This window comes from Cryptotermes secundus, unplaced genomic scaffold (genome assembly GCF_002891405.2).
Source record: "Cryptotermes secundus unplaced genomic scaffold, Csec_1.0 scaffold1368, whole genome shotgun sequence".
Taxonomy (NCBI): domain Eukaryota; kingdom Metazoa; phylum Arthropoda; class Insecta; order Blattodea; family Kalotermitidae; genus Cryptotermes; species Cryptotermes secundus.
In genome coordinates, this window is record NW_019733850.1 from 469871 (window position 1) to 490997 (window position 21127).

The 21127-nt window shown below is 41.6% G+C and overlaps 1 protein-coding gene across 3 annotated transcripts in view; it reads left to right on the forward strand.

Moving 5' to 3' along the window:
- The window catches only part of LOC111868329 (flocculation protein FLO11), a gene marked incomplete at its 3' end in the record, with an annotated part of 242484 nt that overhangs the window by 206504 nt on the left and 14853 nt on the right, over nucleotides 1-21127 (forward strand). For all 3 annotated transcript variants that reach the window (XM_023858884.2, XM_033753011.1, XM_023858882.2), the window contains 2 exon segments: nucleotides 7402-9262; nucleotides 16021-16074. In XM_023858884.2, the coding sequence (XP_023714652.2) occupies nucleotides 7402-9262; nucleotides 16021-16074 (1915 nt within the window).

Below are 21127 nucleotides of genomic sequence, written 5' to 3' on the forward strand. Positions count from 1 at the left end.
TTATCCTTCAATTAACGTCTAGATCTCTTAAGTTTAAGTTAGTTTCAAGTTTTCAGACTAAAGTTTCTTATGCATTTTTGATCTCCCCCATGACAAACTTTTTTGTGGGATGACAGAACTTCGTGCCACTTCAGTAACAATCGATGCCAACGTCGCTGACATTCGAGTACGCGTCGAGGCGCTGAACTTCGCTGAGAGGGTGTTGAATTTCTTGACGTGTCGTCTGGCAGAAACAACTTTGTAATATTACCTCCATTGTAATCCCGCAGTAGGATTACAACTCCTTTCTGCTATTACTGCAAATTACTTTCATTCCACATGCTTCTACGCTTGACGTCTTTCATTTCCAAATTCCCAGATTTCTCCTTTATTCTCATTATGAAATAGAGAGTGATTCGAAATTATTGTCGGTGTTTCCGTGGTCTAAAAATAGAAACGTCGACAATAATTTGGAATCAGCCTATACATCATAGTGATTTGAATGCAGCAGTGGTATGTAGGAGTGTGAAACTTGTACTCTTGTTAATGATGCCGTTCCCTACTCTCGGCTTCCCGATGTATTCATCAGGCTGAACACTATTTTGAATAGAATATAGGATTTCCATTTTCAGGCCTCATGGGTTGGAATCGGTCCAGCACAATGCACCTAGTTTCACAACACAACACAGTAAACCCCGGATATACACCGATGTCGTGAGGGTGATTCGTACCCTGCATCGGATTACCCGAGTACAGAACACCTTAAGTGCTTTTGCTCTCAGTCACTGCGTTCCTAAATGTTCGTTATTATTGTAGCTGAAACATTCTAATTTATCTCATTACCACTTACCTTCTAACATGCTGAATTTTGATTGTACAATTTAACAAGTGAAAGGAACTGAATTCACCGGTCACGGTAGCCGAGCGGTCTAAGGCATGCACTGTCTTCGCTCGCTTGGAAACCGGGATCGTGGGTTCGGATCTGTTTCCTGTGAGGTACGAACTGAACTCTTATATATTATTCTTATACACTGCCGGTCACAGTAGCAGAGCGGTCTAAGGCATGCACTGTCTTCCCCCGCTCGGAAGCCGGGATCGTGGGTTCGAATCCCACTCTGGGCATGGATGTTTAATTTGTGTGTGTGCGTTTTTCTGTGTTTGTGTATAGGTAGAGGCCTTGCGACGAGCTGATCACCCGCCCAAGTAGTCCTACCGAACGTATAAGATCTAGAAAAACCGAAGTGAACGGAGAAGTTCATGGAGGTAGGCCTAGGCCCACTGGGGCTGTAGTGCCAAGGGGGGGGGAAAGGAAGTGAATTCACTAGTTGCAGTGATTTATTTGTTAACAGAGAATCGAACCCCGGGTCCTCTCTTACTTCGTTTACTAATGATACAATACTTGACATTAACATGTGTTACTTTAGTCTACTTAAGTAGGTTTCCTGTTGTACGTTTCGCTGTGAAGTCTTGAGAATCCTCTTATATTAGAGCTCAGACACAACCTTCTCTTCAAATAATAAATTACGAGGAAAATTAATTAAGGACTTCTATTTATCGTGCAGCAGTTTCTGCGCATGTTTTCTGACTGGTTCTGTCCCCATCTGCTCATTACCAATAACAAGAACTTGCGTAAAATTTGAAGGACCTAACTTTATAAAACTGTAGTCTTATATTCGAAGAAGATCTTATTGAAGAGCACTACATTCTGCGTCGTGACTCCGTGTAGTCCAAAAGAAATTCACGTGCTTTCGAAGGACCCTACTGCCTCCATCTTCACTATAGAAGAGAGTAAGCTGTGCTTGTTTCTTGCCGGTTACATGCTTGGCTTACACTTCGACACTTAACTATAGAGATGGTATGTTACTCTGACACGTCGGTAAAGCATTATACCAGACTGCACGGAGTCACATCACAGGAAATATCAATCTTCATAGTTACCGCTGTCAGAATCCCAAATCCAACAGATGTTTATTGAGTTTGTGGTCCCACTGAGGCTCCAGGGTCAGGTCATGTGGGATTTTTGGTGGACGAAGTGACACTAGGGTAAGTTTTGTCTTATTACTCCGGTTTCCCTTGCCAATTTTTATTCCACGGTCTGCTTCATATTAACGTATCATACGGAGCTAGCGCAGTACGCCCACTAGTAGCCCGCATACGCATCAAGTGGACTCAAGTCTTATCTAAGCCCCATAAAATTGAAGACATTGATCGATCTAGATTTGCATTTCCCAAAGACAGCCCCCCGGGCCCCAACCGACCATAAATCATTCCCCTGAGCTTCTTTAGAATGTGGAAATGAGAAAGATTATGAATTAATTTTAATTCTGATGAACCACGTTAAATTACACATTCACATTTCAGTAGAAAAGGAGTTTGTAATTATTGTTTGAGGCCCTTATATTGGTGACTACCAACATTATTCTCTTGCGGGATATGAGGCCGTGCATTCTGATAGATCCCGACGCTCTGGTGGGAGCAGATCTCCCTGTCTTTAGAGTAGATAATTTCCCTAAAAATTGAGTTAAACAGGTTCTCCGGAACATTATTATCTGACTACCATTACACGCGGTAGAACATCGCAGAAGAATGAAATATTGAAACATTTCTTAGGATTTGAGGTTCTCGCACCGGTGGTTATGAACATTTTTGTATTCTGGGATATGACGTCATGTAGTCCGCTGAAAGTCAACTGACTCTCCCCAGAAATGTATCACCCCCGTCTTCAGGTTCAAAGAATATTGCAAGGAAGAAGTCATAATGAAGCAGATACCAAAGAGGCTCTGCGAAACACTTTGATATTCAAGGAAGATTTGATTTGAACGTCTGCTTGGGAAACATCCAGTAACTGAAAATCTCCATATCTCTTATATTTATTCTTATGAATGCATAAATTTGTTGTCGTGGGTTAATAAACTACGATTTTTTTCTCATCGTTTTAGTCTGGTAGTGCCCAGACCCTCGATATAAATTTGATATAATTATGAGTAATCAGGAACCAAGGCAAGTAACTGCGTTTTCAGAGACGTGTTTAGATTACCCCCACTCCATTACGCATTATAATCTCGCGTGATCCGAGAGGCTTTAGCGCTGTATACGGTATTAATTTATTAGGGTACAGTGAATTGCGTTATGCGTGTTGCATGGCTTGGAAGCGGCCAGCAGTAACGAAGGAACCTGCTACGTCACATTAATGATGTAGATCTTCTTGAAAATGTTATTGTTATTATATTCTAGAATGTAACTCTGCGTAATGCGACAGAAGTTCACAAACGTTGCCTACATCTTCAGAATTACAGAATTAGCCAAGTTAGTGACCTGCAGTAGGGTAGCAGAAACATGTGGAGTAGCCTCTTTATAAGGACCAGACATATCGGATTTGATATGGCGCTAAACTTTAAAAGGTAAAAAGTTAAAACTATCCTTGTAACGGACCGTGGAGGGTTGTGAGACGTCGAGGTTCCCACATTTTCTAGACAGTCGGCTCAACGATGGCGGTGACGTCAGCTTTATGCGTCGGCCATCCTTTACCCCCAAGGAAGATTCCTGGTACTCATTTCTATTAGAGGCTGAGTCGACCCCATGGCCATAATGCGGCTGGAAGGATTAGGTCAATTTTGGAAATCCACTGACATCGGAAATCGAACCCGCGACCTTCCGGCTTGTAGCATAGTGCCTCAACCAACTACTCTACCGCGTGACCCAGCCGTTAAAAAATCGTAGCTTTATATGCTGCCTGTTTATTATTGGTTCCTTGCTTAGCTCACTCTTCGACATTGAAGATGGAAGCAGTACGTTCCTTCGAAAGTCAGTGAACTTCTGTTGGGCTCCATGGCGTTACACGACAGAAGATAGTACAGTTCAGAGACACCGCTCAAAGCCAACAAAACTAACGCCGAGTTCCGCAGTAACTTACCCCAGTCCTTGCTCTTATGCAACGTGGAGGTTCATGGCCGTATTCAAAGAATTCCGTCTTTCGTCCCTAATATCAGCCAGTATAATCCAATCCACATTTCACACCGTGTGAGATTTAGGTTCTCACGGGGATGAGTATGAGGCTCACGATCTCCTGGGATGTGACGCCGTGTAGTTTGGTCTGTATATACCAACGTTTGTGAGAGACATGCTGTCTCCATGTTCAGGGTAAAATAAACCGCGCACTGGCACTAGCTGTATTGCAATAGGAGCACGACTTACGCTTCTACACAGAAGATGGAAGCATCAGGAATATTTGTCCCTGTCTACCAAACTACACAGCGTCACATTCCAAAAAAACTGTAATTTTGACTTCATACCTGTTTTAATACCGTGATCCCTTTTACACACAGGATTCCCAGATTAAGTTATGATTTCTTTTAAGGGTTGATATTCTTCACCCAAAGTTAGGATGCATTTTTTTAATCCATTACTTTCTTATTTTTATCATGAATGTCGGTCATAAGGAGGGGGTTCGTAACTTGTACTCTTCGCAAAAAGAATAATTAGAATGATCAAGTCAAGGAGGATGAAATTGGCAGGGAATGTATCACGAATGCTCGAGAATAGGAACGCATATAGGATATTGGTGGGAAAGCCAGAAGGAAAGAGACCACTAGGAAGACCAAGACGTGGATAGGTGGACAATATTAAAATGTATAGGGACCAGTGGAGGGCTCTTGTGAACACGGTAATGAACCTCCGGGTTCCATAAAATGCTGGGAAATTCTTGAGTACCTGCACAATTGGCGGCTTCTCAAGAAGGGCTCAGCTGCATGAAGTTAGTCAGATATGTCGGTTTCATTCTTATTATATTTTCCGATATGTAATATTATATTCAAGTCTAAAGCCCTTGGGTGGGGGAGGGATAGTAATTAATTTTGAACGTCTGTCTTTCACTTTCAGAAGTTCTTGCTCTGTATCGCTGTACACTTTACGGAGGAGGGGGAACTTTATTTGGATGCGCAGATGGTTAATTGTTTGTCCTCGTGACTCGGTTTTGCTACTAACGAATGAAGCATCTTCACGACTCCACGCATCGATTTTCCCCGCGTCTTCTAAAAGACGCCCAAGAACTCGGCATTCGAGCGACAGAATGTTGCTTCAAGTTTATCTGCCTAATGCATCCGCGACTGCTTCACTTAGATTTTATTAATTGCAGACTTTGGCTCAAGAGTGGTATAACTCCAAAAATTACATTGATATTACGACTTGGTTTTGTGCTTTTGGTTTCGAACTTAGGAACCATATAGCTGAAAGTTATCTAACTAAGATTCGTATTAGTTGTACACTTCCTTCTTATTCTTCTTCTTCTTCTTCTCGGTCCTGGAAGTTGCTGTTTTCATATAAATTCCTTTCGAAAAAAAAAAGTTCATGCCTGACTTGTGTTCACGTGCAGGCTCCTCGTCTCGCTTACTGTGAATTTTGTTTAATTGTAAGGATCCTGGATAGCTCAGTCCTTATAGTGACGGGCTGCAGGCTGGACGGCCGGGGTTCCATTCCCGGCAACGGCAAGTTTTACTACACAGTGTCCAGACCGGCTCTGGGGCCCACCCAAATTCCTCTATAATTCGTACCGGAGGTTCTTTTTCTGGGGGTAAAGCAGCCCGGTCCGGTCTCAAAGTTGACCACTCACCTCCAGCTAGTGCCGAGGTCAAGAATGATGGAGTTACACCTCCACTCCCCCACATTACTTCATGGTGTAGTGCTTAGTTAATTAAGCCCAACAACAACTTTAAACCGGTCACGGTAGCCGGGCTAAGACATGTACTGTCTTTGCTTGCTCGGTAGCCGGGATCGTGTTTGGTGTGTGTATGCGTTTATTCTGTGTTTTGTGTTTCCCTGTGTTTAAGAAGAGTCCTTGCAACGAGCTGATCACCCATCTGTAAAATTATCATGAAACTGATAAATCAGCCCTATGCCCCAACGTTGAAGCAAGAGGAGAGAAGAATTCAGCAATTTTAACTTTTACCACAAGATGTCGCGTTATGTATATCCTGCTCCATTAATTGTCCCTCCGAACTTTAAGTGTTGCTCCAAGCACAGTGTTTCAAACACTTCTAATTCATTGAATTTCACCTAGCGGGAGTGGATTCACAGCCACGTAATGCTACCGCCCCAGATAGTATTTAAGTAATCTCTGGAATTTTTTTGAAGTTGCTAAGATGAAAACAATTTTAAGTTAACAAAGGGATGCAAGTATAACATCTATACCTCCCCCACTTTAAAGTATTTGTTACTGCTCTTGGCATACTTGCATTTTAAAGTTATGAGACGCGACGCCATGTTGTTTTGTAGTAATGTACCAACGTCTCAGAGGAACCTGTTCCTTGTCTTTAAGTCATCATTTACAATTTTCTATCTTTAAGATGGAGGCATACTATTCCTCCGAAACCACAAACTACATCGTATATGACATTATAATTCTGGCAGTAGTAATTTTCATAATCATCACGGCGAGAGCCTTAGATTTTAAACATCACGAAATAATTTGTTGATGTATATTTTTGTTATGACATGAAGCCGGAAGGTCGGGGGTTCGAGTCTCGATGAAGTGCATTTTTTTTTCAATTAACATAATCCTTCCAGCCGCACTATGGCCCTGGAGTCGACTCAGCCTCTAGAACAGCCGTGTAAAACATGCGACCCCCCATAGCCACAAAGTGCGGCCCCTCAACTTTTAGAGCTAATTGATATTAAAATCAATATTAAAATTTTAGTACAAATATTTTTTGTGAAGACAGTTTTCCAACAGACCAGAAGACAAGAAGTCTCACGCAACATAAATTAGCAGGCTGCAGGAAATTCAATGTTTTGCTATTTCTAACATAATTTCTTGTTTAAAATCTCTTTTTACATATTGGAAAGCTGTTTGATACTTGTCAAAAAATGGCATTCTCTTGCTTTTTAAAACTGTAAGATATGTGCTTTAGGTAATTATATTGAAATTATTCCTAAATAATAAATAGAATTAAATTTCCTTGTATCAAAATCTTAATGTATATTTCTATTTTGAAGTGCGGCCCTGGACTATTATTTATAGGGCTGAGGTGGCCCTCTGTAGAAGTTGAGTTTGACGTGCCTGCACTAGAAGAAATGAGTACCAGGAATCTTCCGGCGGGGAGAGGGGGGGGGGTTAAAGGGCGGCCGGCGCGTAAGGCTGACAACCTTACCGACATTTGTCAGCCCATTGTCTAGAAGATGTGGGAGCTTCAACCTCTTACAAACCTATGAGCTTCCACGGCCTGTTACAGGGACAAATTTACCTATGGAAGTTTGGATTTCGTAACATGCTCATATAATTTTTAATTAAAGGACGGTGAAAATGTGTCACGATTGTTATGACTCCTACTGCGGAGCCTTATAGATTCCAGTTTTATGACTCTGTTCACGTGATTGTTATGGTGTTGACATGCGCTGTTAGTCTCACGGTTCCGTTTCTTGTTGCAGACATGCCGCTGTAGAGGAAGACCTGATTTCCGGCCCTGGTGCATCAAGTCAGCATGTGTCAGCAGTCTCTGTGGCCACCAACAGAAACAGAAGCGAAGAAGAAGAGAACAGTCATCACAGGGACGACGCCACAATCACCACGGCCCTTAGCAAACCGTCCAGTAGCAACCACAATCCACCTCTGCACGTCGCCATGACCAATACGTCACGCCCCCCTCCAACCAATAATAACACTTGTCCCTCGTCATCACCTTTGTCCATAGACAGACGGGTATCACACGAGATACTGTTGGGGAACAGCCCACCGCATTGCTCCTCGCCGCTGAAACAAGATAGAGATGGTAATGTCGTCTCGTCTTCCCAGATGGAGCGTCCCAAACCACATCATGCCACTGGGCCAGTGCCTTCTTCCATCAGATCGTCAAAGCCTTCTGCAGTTGTTGCCAGTAGTGCCTCCACGCCCCACACACAGCCTCCTAAACACAAAACTAGTGCCTCAAGTCCTGCAAATCCCACCATGCCTTTTCCATCTCCTCCTAAGCCTATCGGGTCAACTACATCTGGCAGTCAATCACAGAGTAGTTCGGCATCTTCCAGAAAATCAACGCACCCTCTTCCCAGCAGACAGAATTCATCAACACCTTCCAGAAGACAGGAGCAAATTGTGTCAGCTACTTCCAATAAGCACCCACGAAGTGGGTCAGCACCGCCCAGTAAAGAAATTCAAAGAGGACCAGCTGTTTCAAATAAATCATCGCAAAGTCGGCCAACATCTTCCAGTAAGCAAGTGCAAAGTGGTCCCGCTCCATTCAGCAGATCATCTCAAAGTGGGACAACGCCTTCCAGTAAACACGTATATTGTGGGTCAGCTGCTTCAGTTAAAGTGACTCAGACAGCTTCCAATAAACAGTCACAAAATATAGCAACACCTTCCAGAAAATTAGTGCATAGTATCTCAACACCTAATGCGCATGTGCAAAATGGGACGATATCTTCAAGAAAGCAAATAAGAAGTAGTTCACTGACTTCAACTAAACAAATGAAGACCAGCCCAAGAACTTCCTGTACAGAAGTGCGTCGTGAGTCAGAACTAGCCAACAAAGAGACTCCAACACTTCCCAGTACACGCATGTATGATACTTCAGCATCATGTAGTGAAGAAAAGGAAATCAGTTCAACTCCTGTACAACAAACTTCAAGTAACACTCTAACTGATTCAGCATCTTCCAATGTACAAAGGCATGAAAATTTACCGTCTTCTTGTACAGACATGCCAGATGTTTTGACATCTTCGAGAAATGAGGATTTGGGAGGCGAATCTCTACCAGTTAATTCAGAAGTGCAAATTAGCCCAGAAAGTAACATACAAGCGCAAACTGGTTCACTGTCAGCGCAAAGTGGATATCCTTCTGGACTATCAAGCTCACAGCAGACATCAAACTCCAGTGCCAAATCGCACAAATATTCAGCCCCACTTGCCAGCCGAACCTTATCAAACAGTGCTTCCGCAATAAATTCTGGGAAAACGAGTACAACAGAAATTTCACAGATAATGTCAGAATCAGTGATACCTCCTGTCATCATCCAGGGTGAGACCTCCAGACTCTCAGAAGACACTCCTTATAAAGCTCCAGTGAACCATATACAGCAAAAGCTCTTCATGCAGTCTAGAAGTTTAGGAATTGACCCTTGCAGACCAATCTATCCAAACTATCCGTTCTCCCCCTACGGATCTCCGAGTTCCTCACCTAGAGCCTTGAGAAAGAGGTCACCGTTGAAAGAGAGCCGACGCGTCAGCATAGACAAGTCAGGAGAATACATCCAACTGAACCAGTACAGGCTTATGGACTCCATAGGACAGGTGAGGCATATTTGCTGCAAGTGGAGTGGCCGTTCTTGTGTACATTTCTTTTGAACGTTTACTTACTTACTTACTTACTTACTTACTTACTTACTTAGTCATGAAGCTGAGCCCTTCTGGAGGACCCCCCAATTCTGCAGCTACTCAAGAATTTTCCAGCATTTTATTGAACCCGGAGGTTCATTACCGTGTTCGTAAGAGCTCTCCACTAGTCCCTATCCATTCTAATATTGTCCACCCACCTGCGTCTTGGTCTTCCCTGTGGTCTTTCCTTCTGGCTTTCCCACCAATATCCTTTATGCATTCATCGTCTCCCCCATCCGTGCTACATTCCCTGCCCACCTCATCCTCCTTGACTTGATCATTTTAATTATACTTGGAGAAGAGTACAAGTTATGAAGCTCATCATTATGCAGTTTTTTTTCCAACCTCCTGTCACTTCATCTCTCTTCGGTCGAAATATTCTCCTCAGCACCCTGTTCTCAAACACCCTCAGTCTATGTCCCTCCCTTAATGTCAGAGACCAAGTTTCACACTCATACAGAACCACAGACAAATTTATAGTTTTGAATATTCTAATTTTTATGTTTTTGGACAGCAGACGACGTTTGAACATTTGGGCTCAAAGTGTTTTGGAAAGTTTCGAAGTTATATTCTGTCATACATCTGAAGAGTATTAGCTTGTTTATTTTCCTCATGAGAGGTAATTGGCATGAAGCGAAATCAGGAGGAACTTAAGTACATTTTAATACTGTGGTTTCCATAAAGGTACACTAATAACAAACATACACGTACGTGTACATCGTTTTCTAGCACTGAATGTAATGTTCATTTGTTTGGAACGCGGGTTTTCAGACTGGCTAGCGTGTAAGATAATGTAACGTAGAGTATAAGTATATAGAGCATAATTCTAAATCCAAGAAAACACAGTTCAGATCAAGGTATTGGCCATAATCCCCTTAGGTTTTTATACGAAATTGCTTTCGACTGTTTCTTTATTCTGTTTTCTCTGATAAATAACTTGTGATTATGACTTGTATTATGGCATTTGCCCCTTCATATTTATAGTATGTATAGATGAAACCATGTAAATGGTGAGGAAGATTACAGAGAATTTTGGTTTAGTTGGTTTCCCTGATAAATGGGAAAGCAGTGTCGTGTTTTAAACGTCAGATCCCCAATCCATTTTCGGTCACCGTGCCCCGCGGTCTCAGAATGAGACGTCATGTACAGCCTTTTCAATGATTTATTAATTTTTACGTTAACCGATTCCTACCTGTACTCCTGTATATAGTTACAACAAAATAACTCCTTTAATTGTACTGTATATATTCTATGCACAGACAATATTATATTTAAATGTTATGAAATTGTTTCTTAAGCCCTTCGGGCCCGTGATTAATANGCCTTATATATTAGTAATGGATTAAAATGTATAGTTTAGTTTTAGGCCTATTCTAATGGATGATGTTTAATTACAAGCATTCAGTGTAACATGGGTCGAGTTTAATGTCACACAGAAACAATCGTAAATACGCATATAAATGAAGAATGCCGTATTCGGGGATGTGGCGCCGCACAGAAATTGTGTTAACCGAGGAACGTGGGTATACACAAGATCTACACGGCGCCACATCCCAGAATACGGCATTCTTCACACAGCCCTGAAAACCTCAAATCTTACAAGCACATAGATATTCTGTTTACTATACTTTCATACCATAATTAGTATTTTGCAGTGCGAAGCATTTTGTGATTGACGTTCAGGAAATCCGCTGTTTTGCTTATTCATGAATCAGAAAATTTTGAGAACCACTGCTTTAAGCAATGCAATATATTGCGCCGGGAGGTGACTGTTGTTTGTTGGATCTGAACCTGTTTTCCTCGGAGTAGGTAACGATTTTCACGGCTCGCGGCCCTCAGGGTGTAAATTAATCCGCTCGCTTTGCATTCTCTTTGATCAGCAGAGCCGAAACGCATGTGCCATCACACGTAAATATATATCCTGCATGAAGTTAGCAGTAGCAGAACACAAATCGGGCAACTTCTGTGAATCCCAACTCGGCGACCTAACGGTGCCATGAGTTTTAAAACAGCTAACACTGAAGTCCAGTCTAGGACAATATTCTCAGCAAAGTTTCGCACAATTCTCACCTTCGCGGCCTCTTTATTGTACATCCTTATTATTATTAACCAGCCACCTATTTAAAGAAGGTAAAACTATCAAGAATAATGACCAAGGAAGAAGATATGAAGAGGGAATGTGGCACGAATAAGGGAGAATAGAAACGAATATAGGATATTGGTGGTAAAACCGAAAGGAAAGAGACTACTAGGAAGACCAATACATATTATTATTATTATTATTATTAGAAGGGGTGGGTTACTCCATGCACTTAGACCAGTTATTGGTCCATTGTGCGTCCCCCTTTAATTTCTACTCTCCCCATACCCTACCGATACTGGTGCGTGCTATCAGCCCCGTTCAGCCAACGAGGTCGGCCGTCGGTACCTGATATTTCCCCCATCTACCAGAGGCATTGGAGACTTCTTGGGCGGGAAATTGTTGCCTAATAATTTAGCTCAGAGGTCTCCTAGAGACATGAGGATATTTTACGTGCCGTAAATCTACGACACGGGACCCACAGCTTAAAGTCCCTCCCGGAGGACTTGTTCCCGTAATTTTTCCGCCCTTAAAAATTCCACAACCTCCGCCGGGTGGGAACGTTACCCCTAGACTACGGAGGCCGCTAAGACCAATATATTTGTGAGTGAATAATATTGTCACGTGTAGGAGGATACGCGTGACGAAAGTAGCGGGTTCTAGTTCAGATGGTTGGATTTATTAGCACTTCGGTTACAACCTCTCTTATTTACAATTAATGAAGCTTCGGGTCCTATAAAATTATGGGAAATTCTTGAGTGGCTGCACAACTGGAGGCTTCTCAAGAAGGTTTCAGCTTCATGGAGTTAGTTATAAGCTCCTTCTTCCTGTTTGCTTTTCAGCTTACAAGGTCTTAACCTTAATTAAGTACTTACTATAGGATTCTGACGATGGTGTATAACACATTGAGATATTGGGTTTTCGGACTTTATCCATCGTCCTGGTTTTTAAGCTAACTAAGAAAAAAACACGACGTTTCGGAAACTGGGTCTGTTTCCGTCCTCAGGTGAGGGAAAACACCTATTCTGTTGGGTCCGGTGTTTGAGGCTAGCTCTTTCTAAGGATCCCAACAGAGTAGGTGTTTTCCCTCACCTCAGGACGGCAACAGATCCAGTTTCCCAAACGTCGTGTTTTTTTAGTTATCTTAAAAAGCAGGACGATGGATAAAGTCCGAAAACCCAATATCTCAGTGTCTTAACCTTAATGTTTCTACAGTAACCTCATTAATAATTAACTACTTCGACTTTTTTTTTCGAATTGAAGCTAGATGTAGTTCCGATTTTCAGTTTGTAGACTTCCTCCAATAAATGCCGCTCTCAAGCAAACTTATCGCCCGTGGCGACTTTGTCATCAACGTCCCGACGTTGGCAAATTTGTGTAGTCCTGAACACATTTTCGGGCCTTCACCACTCAGTTAACCTTTAACGGCCTATTCACACGCCGCAGTGACGTGATTGATGTAGACCCCTGTCAGTCAGGTTTAACGAAGTTTATTTGATTAAACAGACTGTGACACGGGTTAACAGTTCTGTGCACCCACTCACAGAGATCCGTGGTCTCTGTTCCAGCATCAGCCTCTGCTGGATACGTAAGCAGTTTCTATTCATGTAACATCCTGAGGCATTATTTGTTGACTGATCTAATGAAGCTTTCAGTTAAACGACGTCAAATAATGGGATTATTATTACATCATGAATTGGAAAAACTTAGGGGATGTAGTACCGTAGTTGGTTGAGGCACTATGCTACAAGCCGAAAGGTTGAAGGTTTGATTCCCGATGAAGTCATTACATTTTTCAATTTACCTAATCGTTCCAGCTGCACTATGGCCCTGCGGTCGACTCAGCCTCTAACAGAAATGAGTACCAGGTGTCTTCCTGGGGGTAAAGGGCGGCCGACACTTAAGGCAGACAACCTCACCGACAACTGTTAGCCGACTGTCTAAAATATGTGGGAGCCTCGACGTCTCACAACTTTATGGACCTCCACGGCCTGTTACAGGGATAGATTTACCTTTACTGCCTTTTTACTATTGGAAAGTTTGGGATACGTTATTGGGAGAAATAAGTCCTTGTAGTCTCTGGGGAATTTTCCTGACTTTACGTAAAGGGAATTTATTTATTTAATACTTTATAATGATTGCTGTCTTATGGGTTGTGACGCTATGTAGTTTGGTAGACAGGAACAAAAGTTTAGGAGGAAATTCCTGCCTATATTTGGAGGTAAAATTCACGTAATGGAAGTTGCTAAAGTGAGCTCCCCAACATACATTATGATTTGCAGTAGGAGCTAAAGTGACCTCCCCAACATACTCGTTCATTATAATTTGCAGTAGGATCTAAAGTGGTCTCCCCAACATACATTATGATTTGCAGTAGGAGCTAAAGTGGCCTCCCCAACATACATTATGATTTGCAGTAGGAGTTTGTCCCGGTAGTGACTCCATAGATATTTACCTTCTAGTGATTTTACTTAACGTAGTTTACTCTGAAGATGGCAGTAGAAACTTCGTCCGAAACGTATACCTATTTATCGAATTAAATGCTGTCTTATCCAAGAAGACGGTATTCTTCACGGATACTGCCATGATATCTTCAGATATGCATTTAAATAATATTTATTTAACAGCTGTGTTAGCAGTTCAGATGTATCGTTGAAGGACATGATTATTAATGATTAATAAATTAGGAAAAATGTAGAAGTAAACAGATGTGGAATAATTTGAGGCAATATAGGGATTTTTTTAGACTGAGGATTACAAATAGAAATCTCTGTCGGGTTAATTAGTCCCCAGCCCAAGATTTCAAAACGAGACCCCCTGAACAGGAAACGGGACTGCCAGCCACCAGATCATGACATTCGTTCTGATGAATTGAAAGGAAGTAAATTTATATGGGCCAATTTTTATTTATGGCTAAAAGAGGTAAACCGGCCATGGAGGCTCATAGGGTCGTGAGACGTCAAGGCTTCCACATTTTCTATACAGTCGGCTCACAGATGGCGGTGAGGTTGTCAGCCTTACACGCCGGCAGCCCTTCACCCCCAGAAATTTTCCTGGTATACATTTCTGGTAGAGGCTGAGTCGACCCCAGGGCCTTAGTGTGTCTGGAATGATTAGGTTAATTAAAAATATCAATGAATTTCTCAGGAATCGAATCCGCGACCTTCCGGTTTATAGCATAATGCCTCAAGCGAACACGCTATGTGTTTATGTATATCTATGAAAATATGTAACCATTGCTCCAGTTGTGTGTGATATTTATTTCTTTTCGGTTACATTTTTAAGTAGCTTCTTCAGTTCTCTTTTTTTTTTGTGAGGTCACAACGAAGAGTTGCAAGAAATGCGTGTTGCTTTCACCACGTACGTCTTTTTGTGAAAATTCTAGAATAAATAACGGTTGTAGAGTTGCAGCTTATGAAGAGCTCTGGCTTCTGGACTATAACACCCTGTAGTCCGTTGAAGCATAATTGAGGAGCTATTTCCAGGAAATTGCGGCTCCTGTCAAGAAAACCAAAATTAACGGCCGTGGGGATTCGCTGCGCTGACCACGCGACACCCTCTATCCGCTAAAGTTGGCACTAACTTCTCCGACAAGCGGCGGTCGTTCGGTCGGTATAGTTTGCTTGCGGACTAAATCCAAGGAATTTGTTTGTTTTTGTAGTCCATTGAAAATCAGTCGAAGTTTCGGAAGAACATGTAGCCTCCGAAACGTAAGTTGATTTTCAAAGAACTTCAGTTCAGAATATAGAACTTCCCAACTGAACGGATTCTTATGAAAGTTGTAAGAACTGAAGTTCGGGTGGCCGTCACTATGGAGAGTACCATTTTCTGTAATGTAACGCCGTGTGTTCTAGTAAATTCTCCCGGACCACCCGATGTCACATCCCAGAATATAGCATCTTCGTGAAACTTGTTAATTGCCAAGTTCTCATCGATTCTTTTAATTTTTTTCCCCTGTACTGCGGCCACTTCTGGCCTATTGTGCGAGCCCCAGATGATAGGTGAGGGTGATTGTGGAGCAATTGGTGGAATGAAGATTGGCAGGGGAAACCGAAGTACTCGGAGAAAACCTGCCCCAGCGCCACATTGTCCACCACAAATCCCACTTGACCAGACCCGGGATCGAACCCGGCCCCCCGCAGTGGGAAGTCAGCGACTAACCGCTTGAGCTATGGCGCGCCCCATTCTTTTAAGTTACTCATATTTTGGTTAAAAATAAGTCAAAAATAACGGACGCTTTATACGAAGACCTAGGCTGTAGAGGAAAATAAAGAAAAACACTCATTGCATTTCAATGAAAAATATTTCCTCCAGTTTTGCGGCCACTGAAGTACAAAAGCAATGGTAATATTTACATTGTAGAGTCAGTATCTGGGCGAACTGACCAAAATAATTACGTTATGCATTTCTAACAGTGTTCTTCCATCTAAGATCGTGTCCCCAGAATAGGCTGCACTATTTTGGTGAACTCTGGATCTCCATTGAACGCCTCACGAAACCTCTGTAAATGTTCTTTGTACTGCGCATGACAATACCACATACAGTTATAACGGGACCAGCACGCAACCCTGTAAGCATGTGTTGTCTGTTGCAGGGTTCCTACGGCATCGTGAAACTCGCCTACAATGAGCAGGATGATACTCATTATGTAAGTATCTCATTTCTCGAGTCCAACTTCACAGTTCTCCAGAAACATTCATTGGCAATTGCGTGGTCTTTTCTCAGGTCATGGTGACCGCGAGGTCTTCACCCTCTCGAAAATTTGGATCATGGGTCCGAATCCCTGTCTCAGCGCCACTTTGTCCACCACAAATCCCACTTGTTCAGTCCCGGGATCGAACCCGGGCCGCCGCGGTGGGGAGCCAGCGACTAACCGCTTGAGCTATGGCGCGGCCTAATATGGAGTTAGTATCCGACGTTTCCGAGGCTGATTTCTTGAGCCCGCCATTGGCTTAGCATTCTGGAAGCTGTACAAATTGTAATGCGATTGAATGCTTATCCAGTCAGGTCCTTTAGAGCTTGCAGCTGTGAATAGTTTACGCTGTACTGTCGCTCTTTGTGTTAATATCGTACTGTTATGAGTGTTCTGGAAACAGCTTTTTATCTGTAGAATTTGAGATTGCCACATCGGTGTTCATGAAGATTTCTATCTTCTGTGATATCACGCCAGATACTCCATTAAAAGTCAGCCGACGTCTTGGAGGAATATGTCGCTTCCATCTTCATGGTCAGGGAATAAACGAAGAATGAAATTGACATGAAGAAGGTATCAGACATGTCTTGGCTTATTCATTAACCCTGAATATAGAGACGAAACGTCAGTTAACTCTCAGTGCACTGCATATCATTCTATCCCAGAAGAGTGATCACTTAAACTCAACACTTAAGTACATATTTTTTCTACTTTAAAATTTGTAGAATCCAACTTCCAAGTTTCGGACCGTCGCCATATTTGTAATTGTAAAATTATATGTGCGTAATATTTCTAACTGAATTTACAGAGACAGCCTGGAATCAAGGATTACAGACTAATCCTACCAAGGGATCTAATCACGATTTTTTTTAGTTTATCCTCTCGCCTGAGGAAGGAAGTAGCCAATTTCCGAAATTTTATGACTGGAAAATACATGTACTGAGATTATAGACATTGTTCTGATTCTGGATATGACCCAGAGGCTCTTAAGAACACATTAATGAACGTAAATTGGGGTCTTTACTAGCTGACCGGATTCTGAAGAACTTTGTTCACATGGATTCATGCAAACTTACTGTGGTGGTGAAATATAAACGTCTAGACTTACATAATAATCGATAAGTACAAGTGTGACATTTCAATGTTGTTATGATCCTAACTTCTACAAATTTATGTGGTTATTTTACGGTGCTCTCGGTAGCTCAGGCTGTTTAGTGTCGAATGTTCGGCTCATTGATTAATGATGAATTGGAAAGGATGTGGAAAGAAACGGTAGTGTCATAATCGAGGTGTTAATCGTAGAATTTGCGAAAAGGGACTGGGGGACGCCGTCCTGTTCAGTGGATTTCCGTCAAGTATTTCCGGCTGTCTTACTGCCTTCCAGAGCACAGGCCATGTGTAATTAAAGCAAATGAAGTCTTTTGAAAGATACATGCGTTTGAAACACATTCACAGCAAATAAAGTTTCAGACTTCACTAAATCATTTCAGCCCTTCTTGAAATACAAAACACGATATTTCAGTTTTTATTAGAGTCTTTTATGCATGAGTAACATACAGCAGTTTTTTATATTTTTTAATTCAATTAACACTATGCCCAATTTAATTAAAATTATTATGAGATTTGCAAAATGAATTCCTGTGGCCTCTGAAGGACTTTTTTTTCGTTTATTAATTAAGGTAAAGCACAAAGCTGTTCTTCATTCTGCTTTGAGGGCTAGACCAGAACAACAGCAACCCGCAACAAAGATGAAGGCAAGGAATTCTATGCCATTGCTTTAAAGTCGTAATATAAATCACAGCGATTCTTCTTCATGTGTGCATGTACATGCATACATGCTGTTAGTCTAGACTCTTTGCTTTACAAAGCGACCGACGCGTAGGGTTGACAACCTCACCGTTATCTGTGAGCTGATTGTCTAGAAAATATGGGAGCCTCGACACCTCACAACTTTATGGGCCTCCATGGCATGTTACAGGGATATCTTTATCTCTTTACCTTTGCTTTACTAGAAAAGAGACAAATTGTTTTTCTCCGAAAATCTCACAGAATGTGACTATGAATAATACTATTATATTTGATTTGATGTAGTGTATTCTGATGGAAATTGTGCTTTCTGCTGGTTTCTTGGTTGGGTTATACTTCGACCTTGAAGATGGAAGCAGTAAGTTCTTCCGAAATGTTGATAAACGTCTATCACACTTATCAAACTACATGGTGTAACATTAAAAATATATCACTCTTCAAAGATAAATGTACTTATTAATTATTACTGAAATATACAAGTATGTTGAAAATTCAACGGGAAAAGTCCGAAATACCCCTCTTCTGGCCACTGTTTCTACAGACAACCCTTACATCGATAATTTGCATGTCAACATGTCACAGTATATTCATCGAGGAAGACTCTGAAATCACGATTTCACTGAGCGTGCATGTCAGGTAACTGTTTTCGGCAAAGGATATGGGAAGTGCACACAAAATTTTAGTGGTAAATTCTGAAGGGAAGAAACCAATTGTGAGACATAGATTAATATTTAAGATATTCGCATATAAAAAAATGTGGCTTGGATGAGAGGGGTTCGATTCTCGACAGAGGAATCCATTTTCCTCTTTGTCGTTACCTACACACCGCTTCTGAGGCTGACACATTCTATCTAATGGATGTCGGGTCCTGGTGTGGCATTTTAAAAACATTTGACCCCAATACAAGGCACGTAACCGCGTCTCCTTTGGAGAAAAAAGGAAAGTACCCTCCCGGAATACGAAAGCGAAGGCGTATTTCAAAGAAAATGCTGGCCTAGTAAAATGGAATTTCTTCCACTCACTCTTTGCTCTCTCTCTCTCTTTCTCTCGGGTTATGTGGGAAAACTTGAAAGGTACTTCTCAATTACAACATTCCAGTCGCCTCTGGCTCTTCACTGGGAATTGGGTCATAGGGTGGCCCGAAAATAATTATATTCTTACTAATATTATCCCTACACTGCAGAAAGTTTACAGCTGACACGTGGAAAAGTATATATCTTTTGAAGGTACAGTCGTCTGGGATGCGACGTCGTGTAGTATGGTAGAAGTTCGCCGAAATTTCGAAGGAACTTAATGCCTCCATCTTCAGGGTCGAAGAGTAAGCCAAGAGGCAAAAACAGCCGCTCATGGAAAACCCGGTTCCCACATGGGCTTGGAGCTCAGAGAGAACCAGTAGGAACAAAACCACTAATTTGGATTTAGGTAATATCAGAATAGGTTCCATTGTGAATCAGTCCAGCATTTTTTCAAACTGGAAATGCAGAGCTTATACAGAATTTATTGAAACGGTATAATGTGAAGAATTTAGAAATGTTCTGACTTGATTAAATTCAGTGCCCGAAGATTACTCTGGATACAGAAAAAAAACTACGAAAAATCATTTAATTTTCGAGGTTACTGAATGAGGTCTGAACCCTCCCTCCAGCGAAAGAGCGCTAATTGTAACTGAGCACTTTCCTTTATCATCTGAATGTTATCATAGAAAGGAAAAGAGGAAGAAGAAGACTAGAAGAAATAAATAAAAGGCGAAAGACATAAATAATTGGAATGAAATGAAAAAAGAAACGATGGAAGAACAAAGCATTAACAAATAGAAAGTAACAGAAAAACAAATAAGAAAATTAATAAACACATAATTAAAGAGAAGCAAGTAGATCGGTATAGACAGAAAGCAAACCATGCCTCCAGTATGAGGATGAATGAAAAGAAAATGACGGAAATAAGACTGAATCAAAGGAACAGAGGAACTAATAAAAACAAAATGAATTCAGAAGCAAAATAAATAAATAAACAGTGTGACCTAGATGAATAGAATTGCAGGTTCTAAAATTATAACAGCCGGGTTCGTATTACACTTTCCTCCTTTTCCCGAAGGAGGTACAGGGGCCCCAAGCCCTACACATATGGTCATTATTATATCTGCCCACATTTTCTAGACAATCGACTCATAGATGGTGGTGAGGTTGTCAGCCGTACGCGCCTGCCGCCATTTACCCCCAAGAATATTCCTGGTACTTATTTCTGTTAGAGGCTGAGTCGACCCCAGGGTCATAGTGCGGCTGGAAGGATTAGGTCAATTGAAAAAAATTCCCGTGACTTCATCGGGACTTGAACTTGACTTGAACATCTCACAACCCTATGGGCCTCCACAGGCTGTTACAGGGATAGCTGTAGTTACTTTATTATATCTGCAGCTGCGAAAATACTGTCGAGTATTTCTCGTTAAATGGGCTGTGGCGTTGTAACCATTAAACGTGATATTTATATAAATGTTATTTAATAGTTTCAGTTCTAGCAATTCATTGTTATTTTGAGTTGACACCGCTAAGTATTCTTACCACTAGAGTGCTCTCTAAAACTTCAAATCCATCCCTCAGTTGGAGAATTTAAACATTCTTCATATACGTTTCTGAGTCGAATTTGGGATGGGGCTTCCAGAGTGTGCCACTGTACATGTAACCACGCATGCGCAGCTGCAGGGACAGGAGCAAGCTTAGGTCGTTGGCGACTTCATATGTTAACTAGATTAGGCTGTATCCCCGATCACGCTCTCTTGCCCCCTACTTGAATTAAAACCGTGCGCGTTTCCATGGCAACATATAGTAAATAAATTTAACGGCCTTCCTAGGGTTGGCCAAAATATGTAGAACAGAGAAGCGGAACTTTATGACATTGCTTATGTTTTGTATTTGAAAAGATTTCGGATCGAATCCCGAGGCAAGCTGTTCTGGCACCAACTCTGGCCGTCTTAACTCACTGTATTACAATGTCCTGACTGCCTGCAATATTTACGTTAAATTGCACGAAATGTCTTAATATATAATAATAATATTAATAATAAAGATGTGATGAGCTAAACATGTAGCACAGACGGAAAAAGCAAGAAATCTTGCAAAGTTTTTCTTGAAAATCATACGCAGAAATGTTTCTTAGAAGACGAGAAAAAGAAAATAGCTTATCGCCTGTTTTTTCTGGCTTCTTG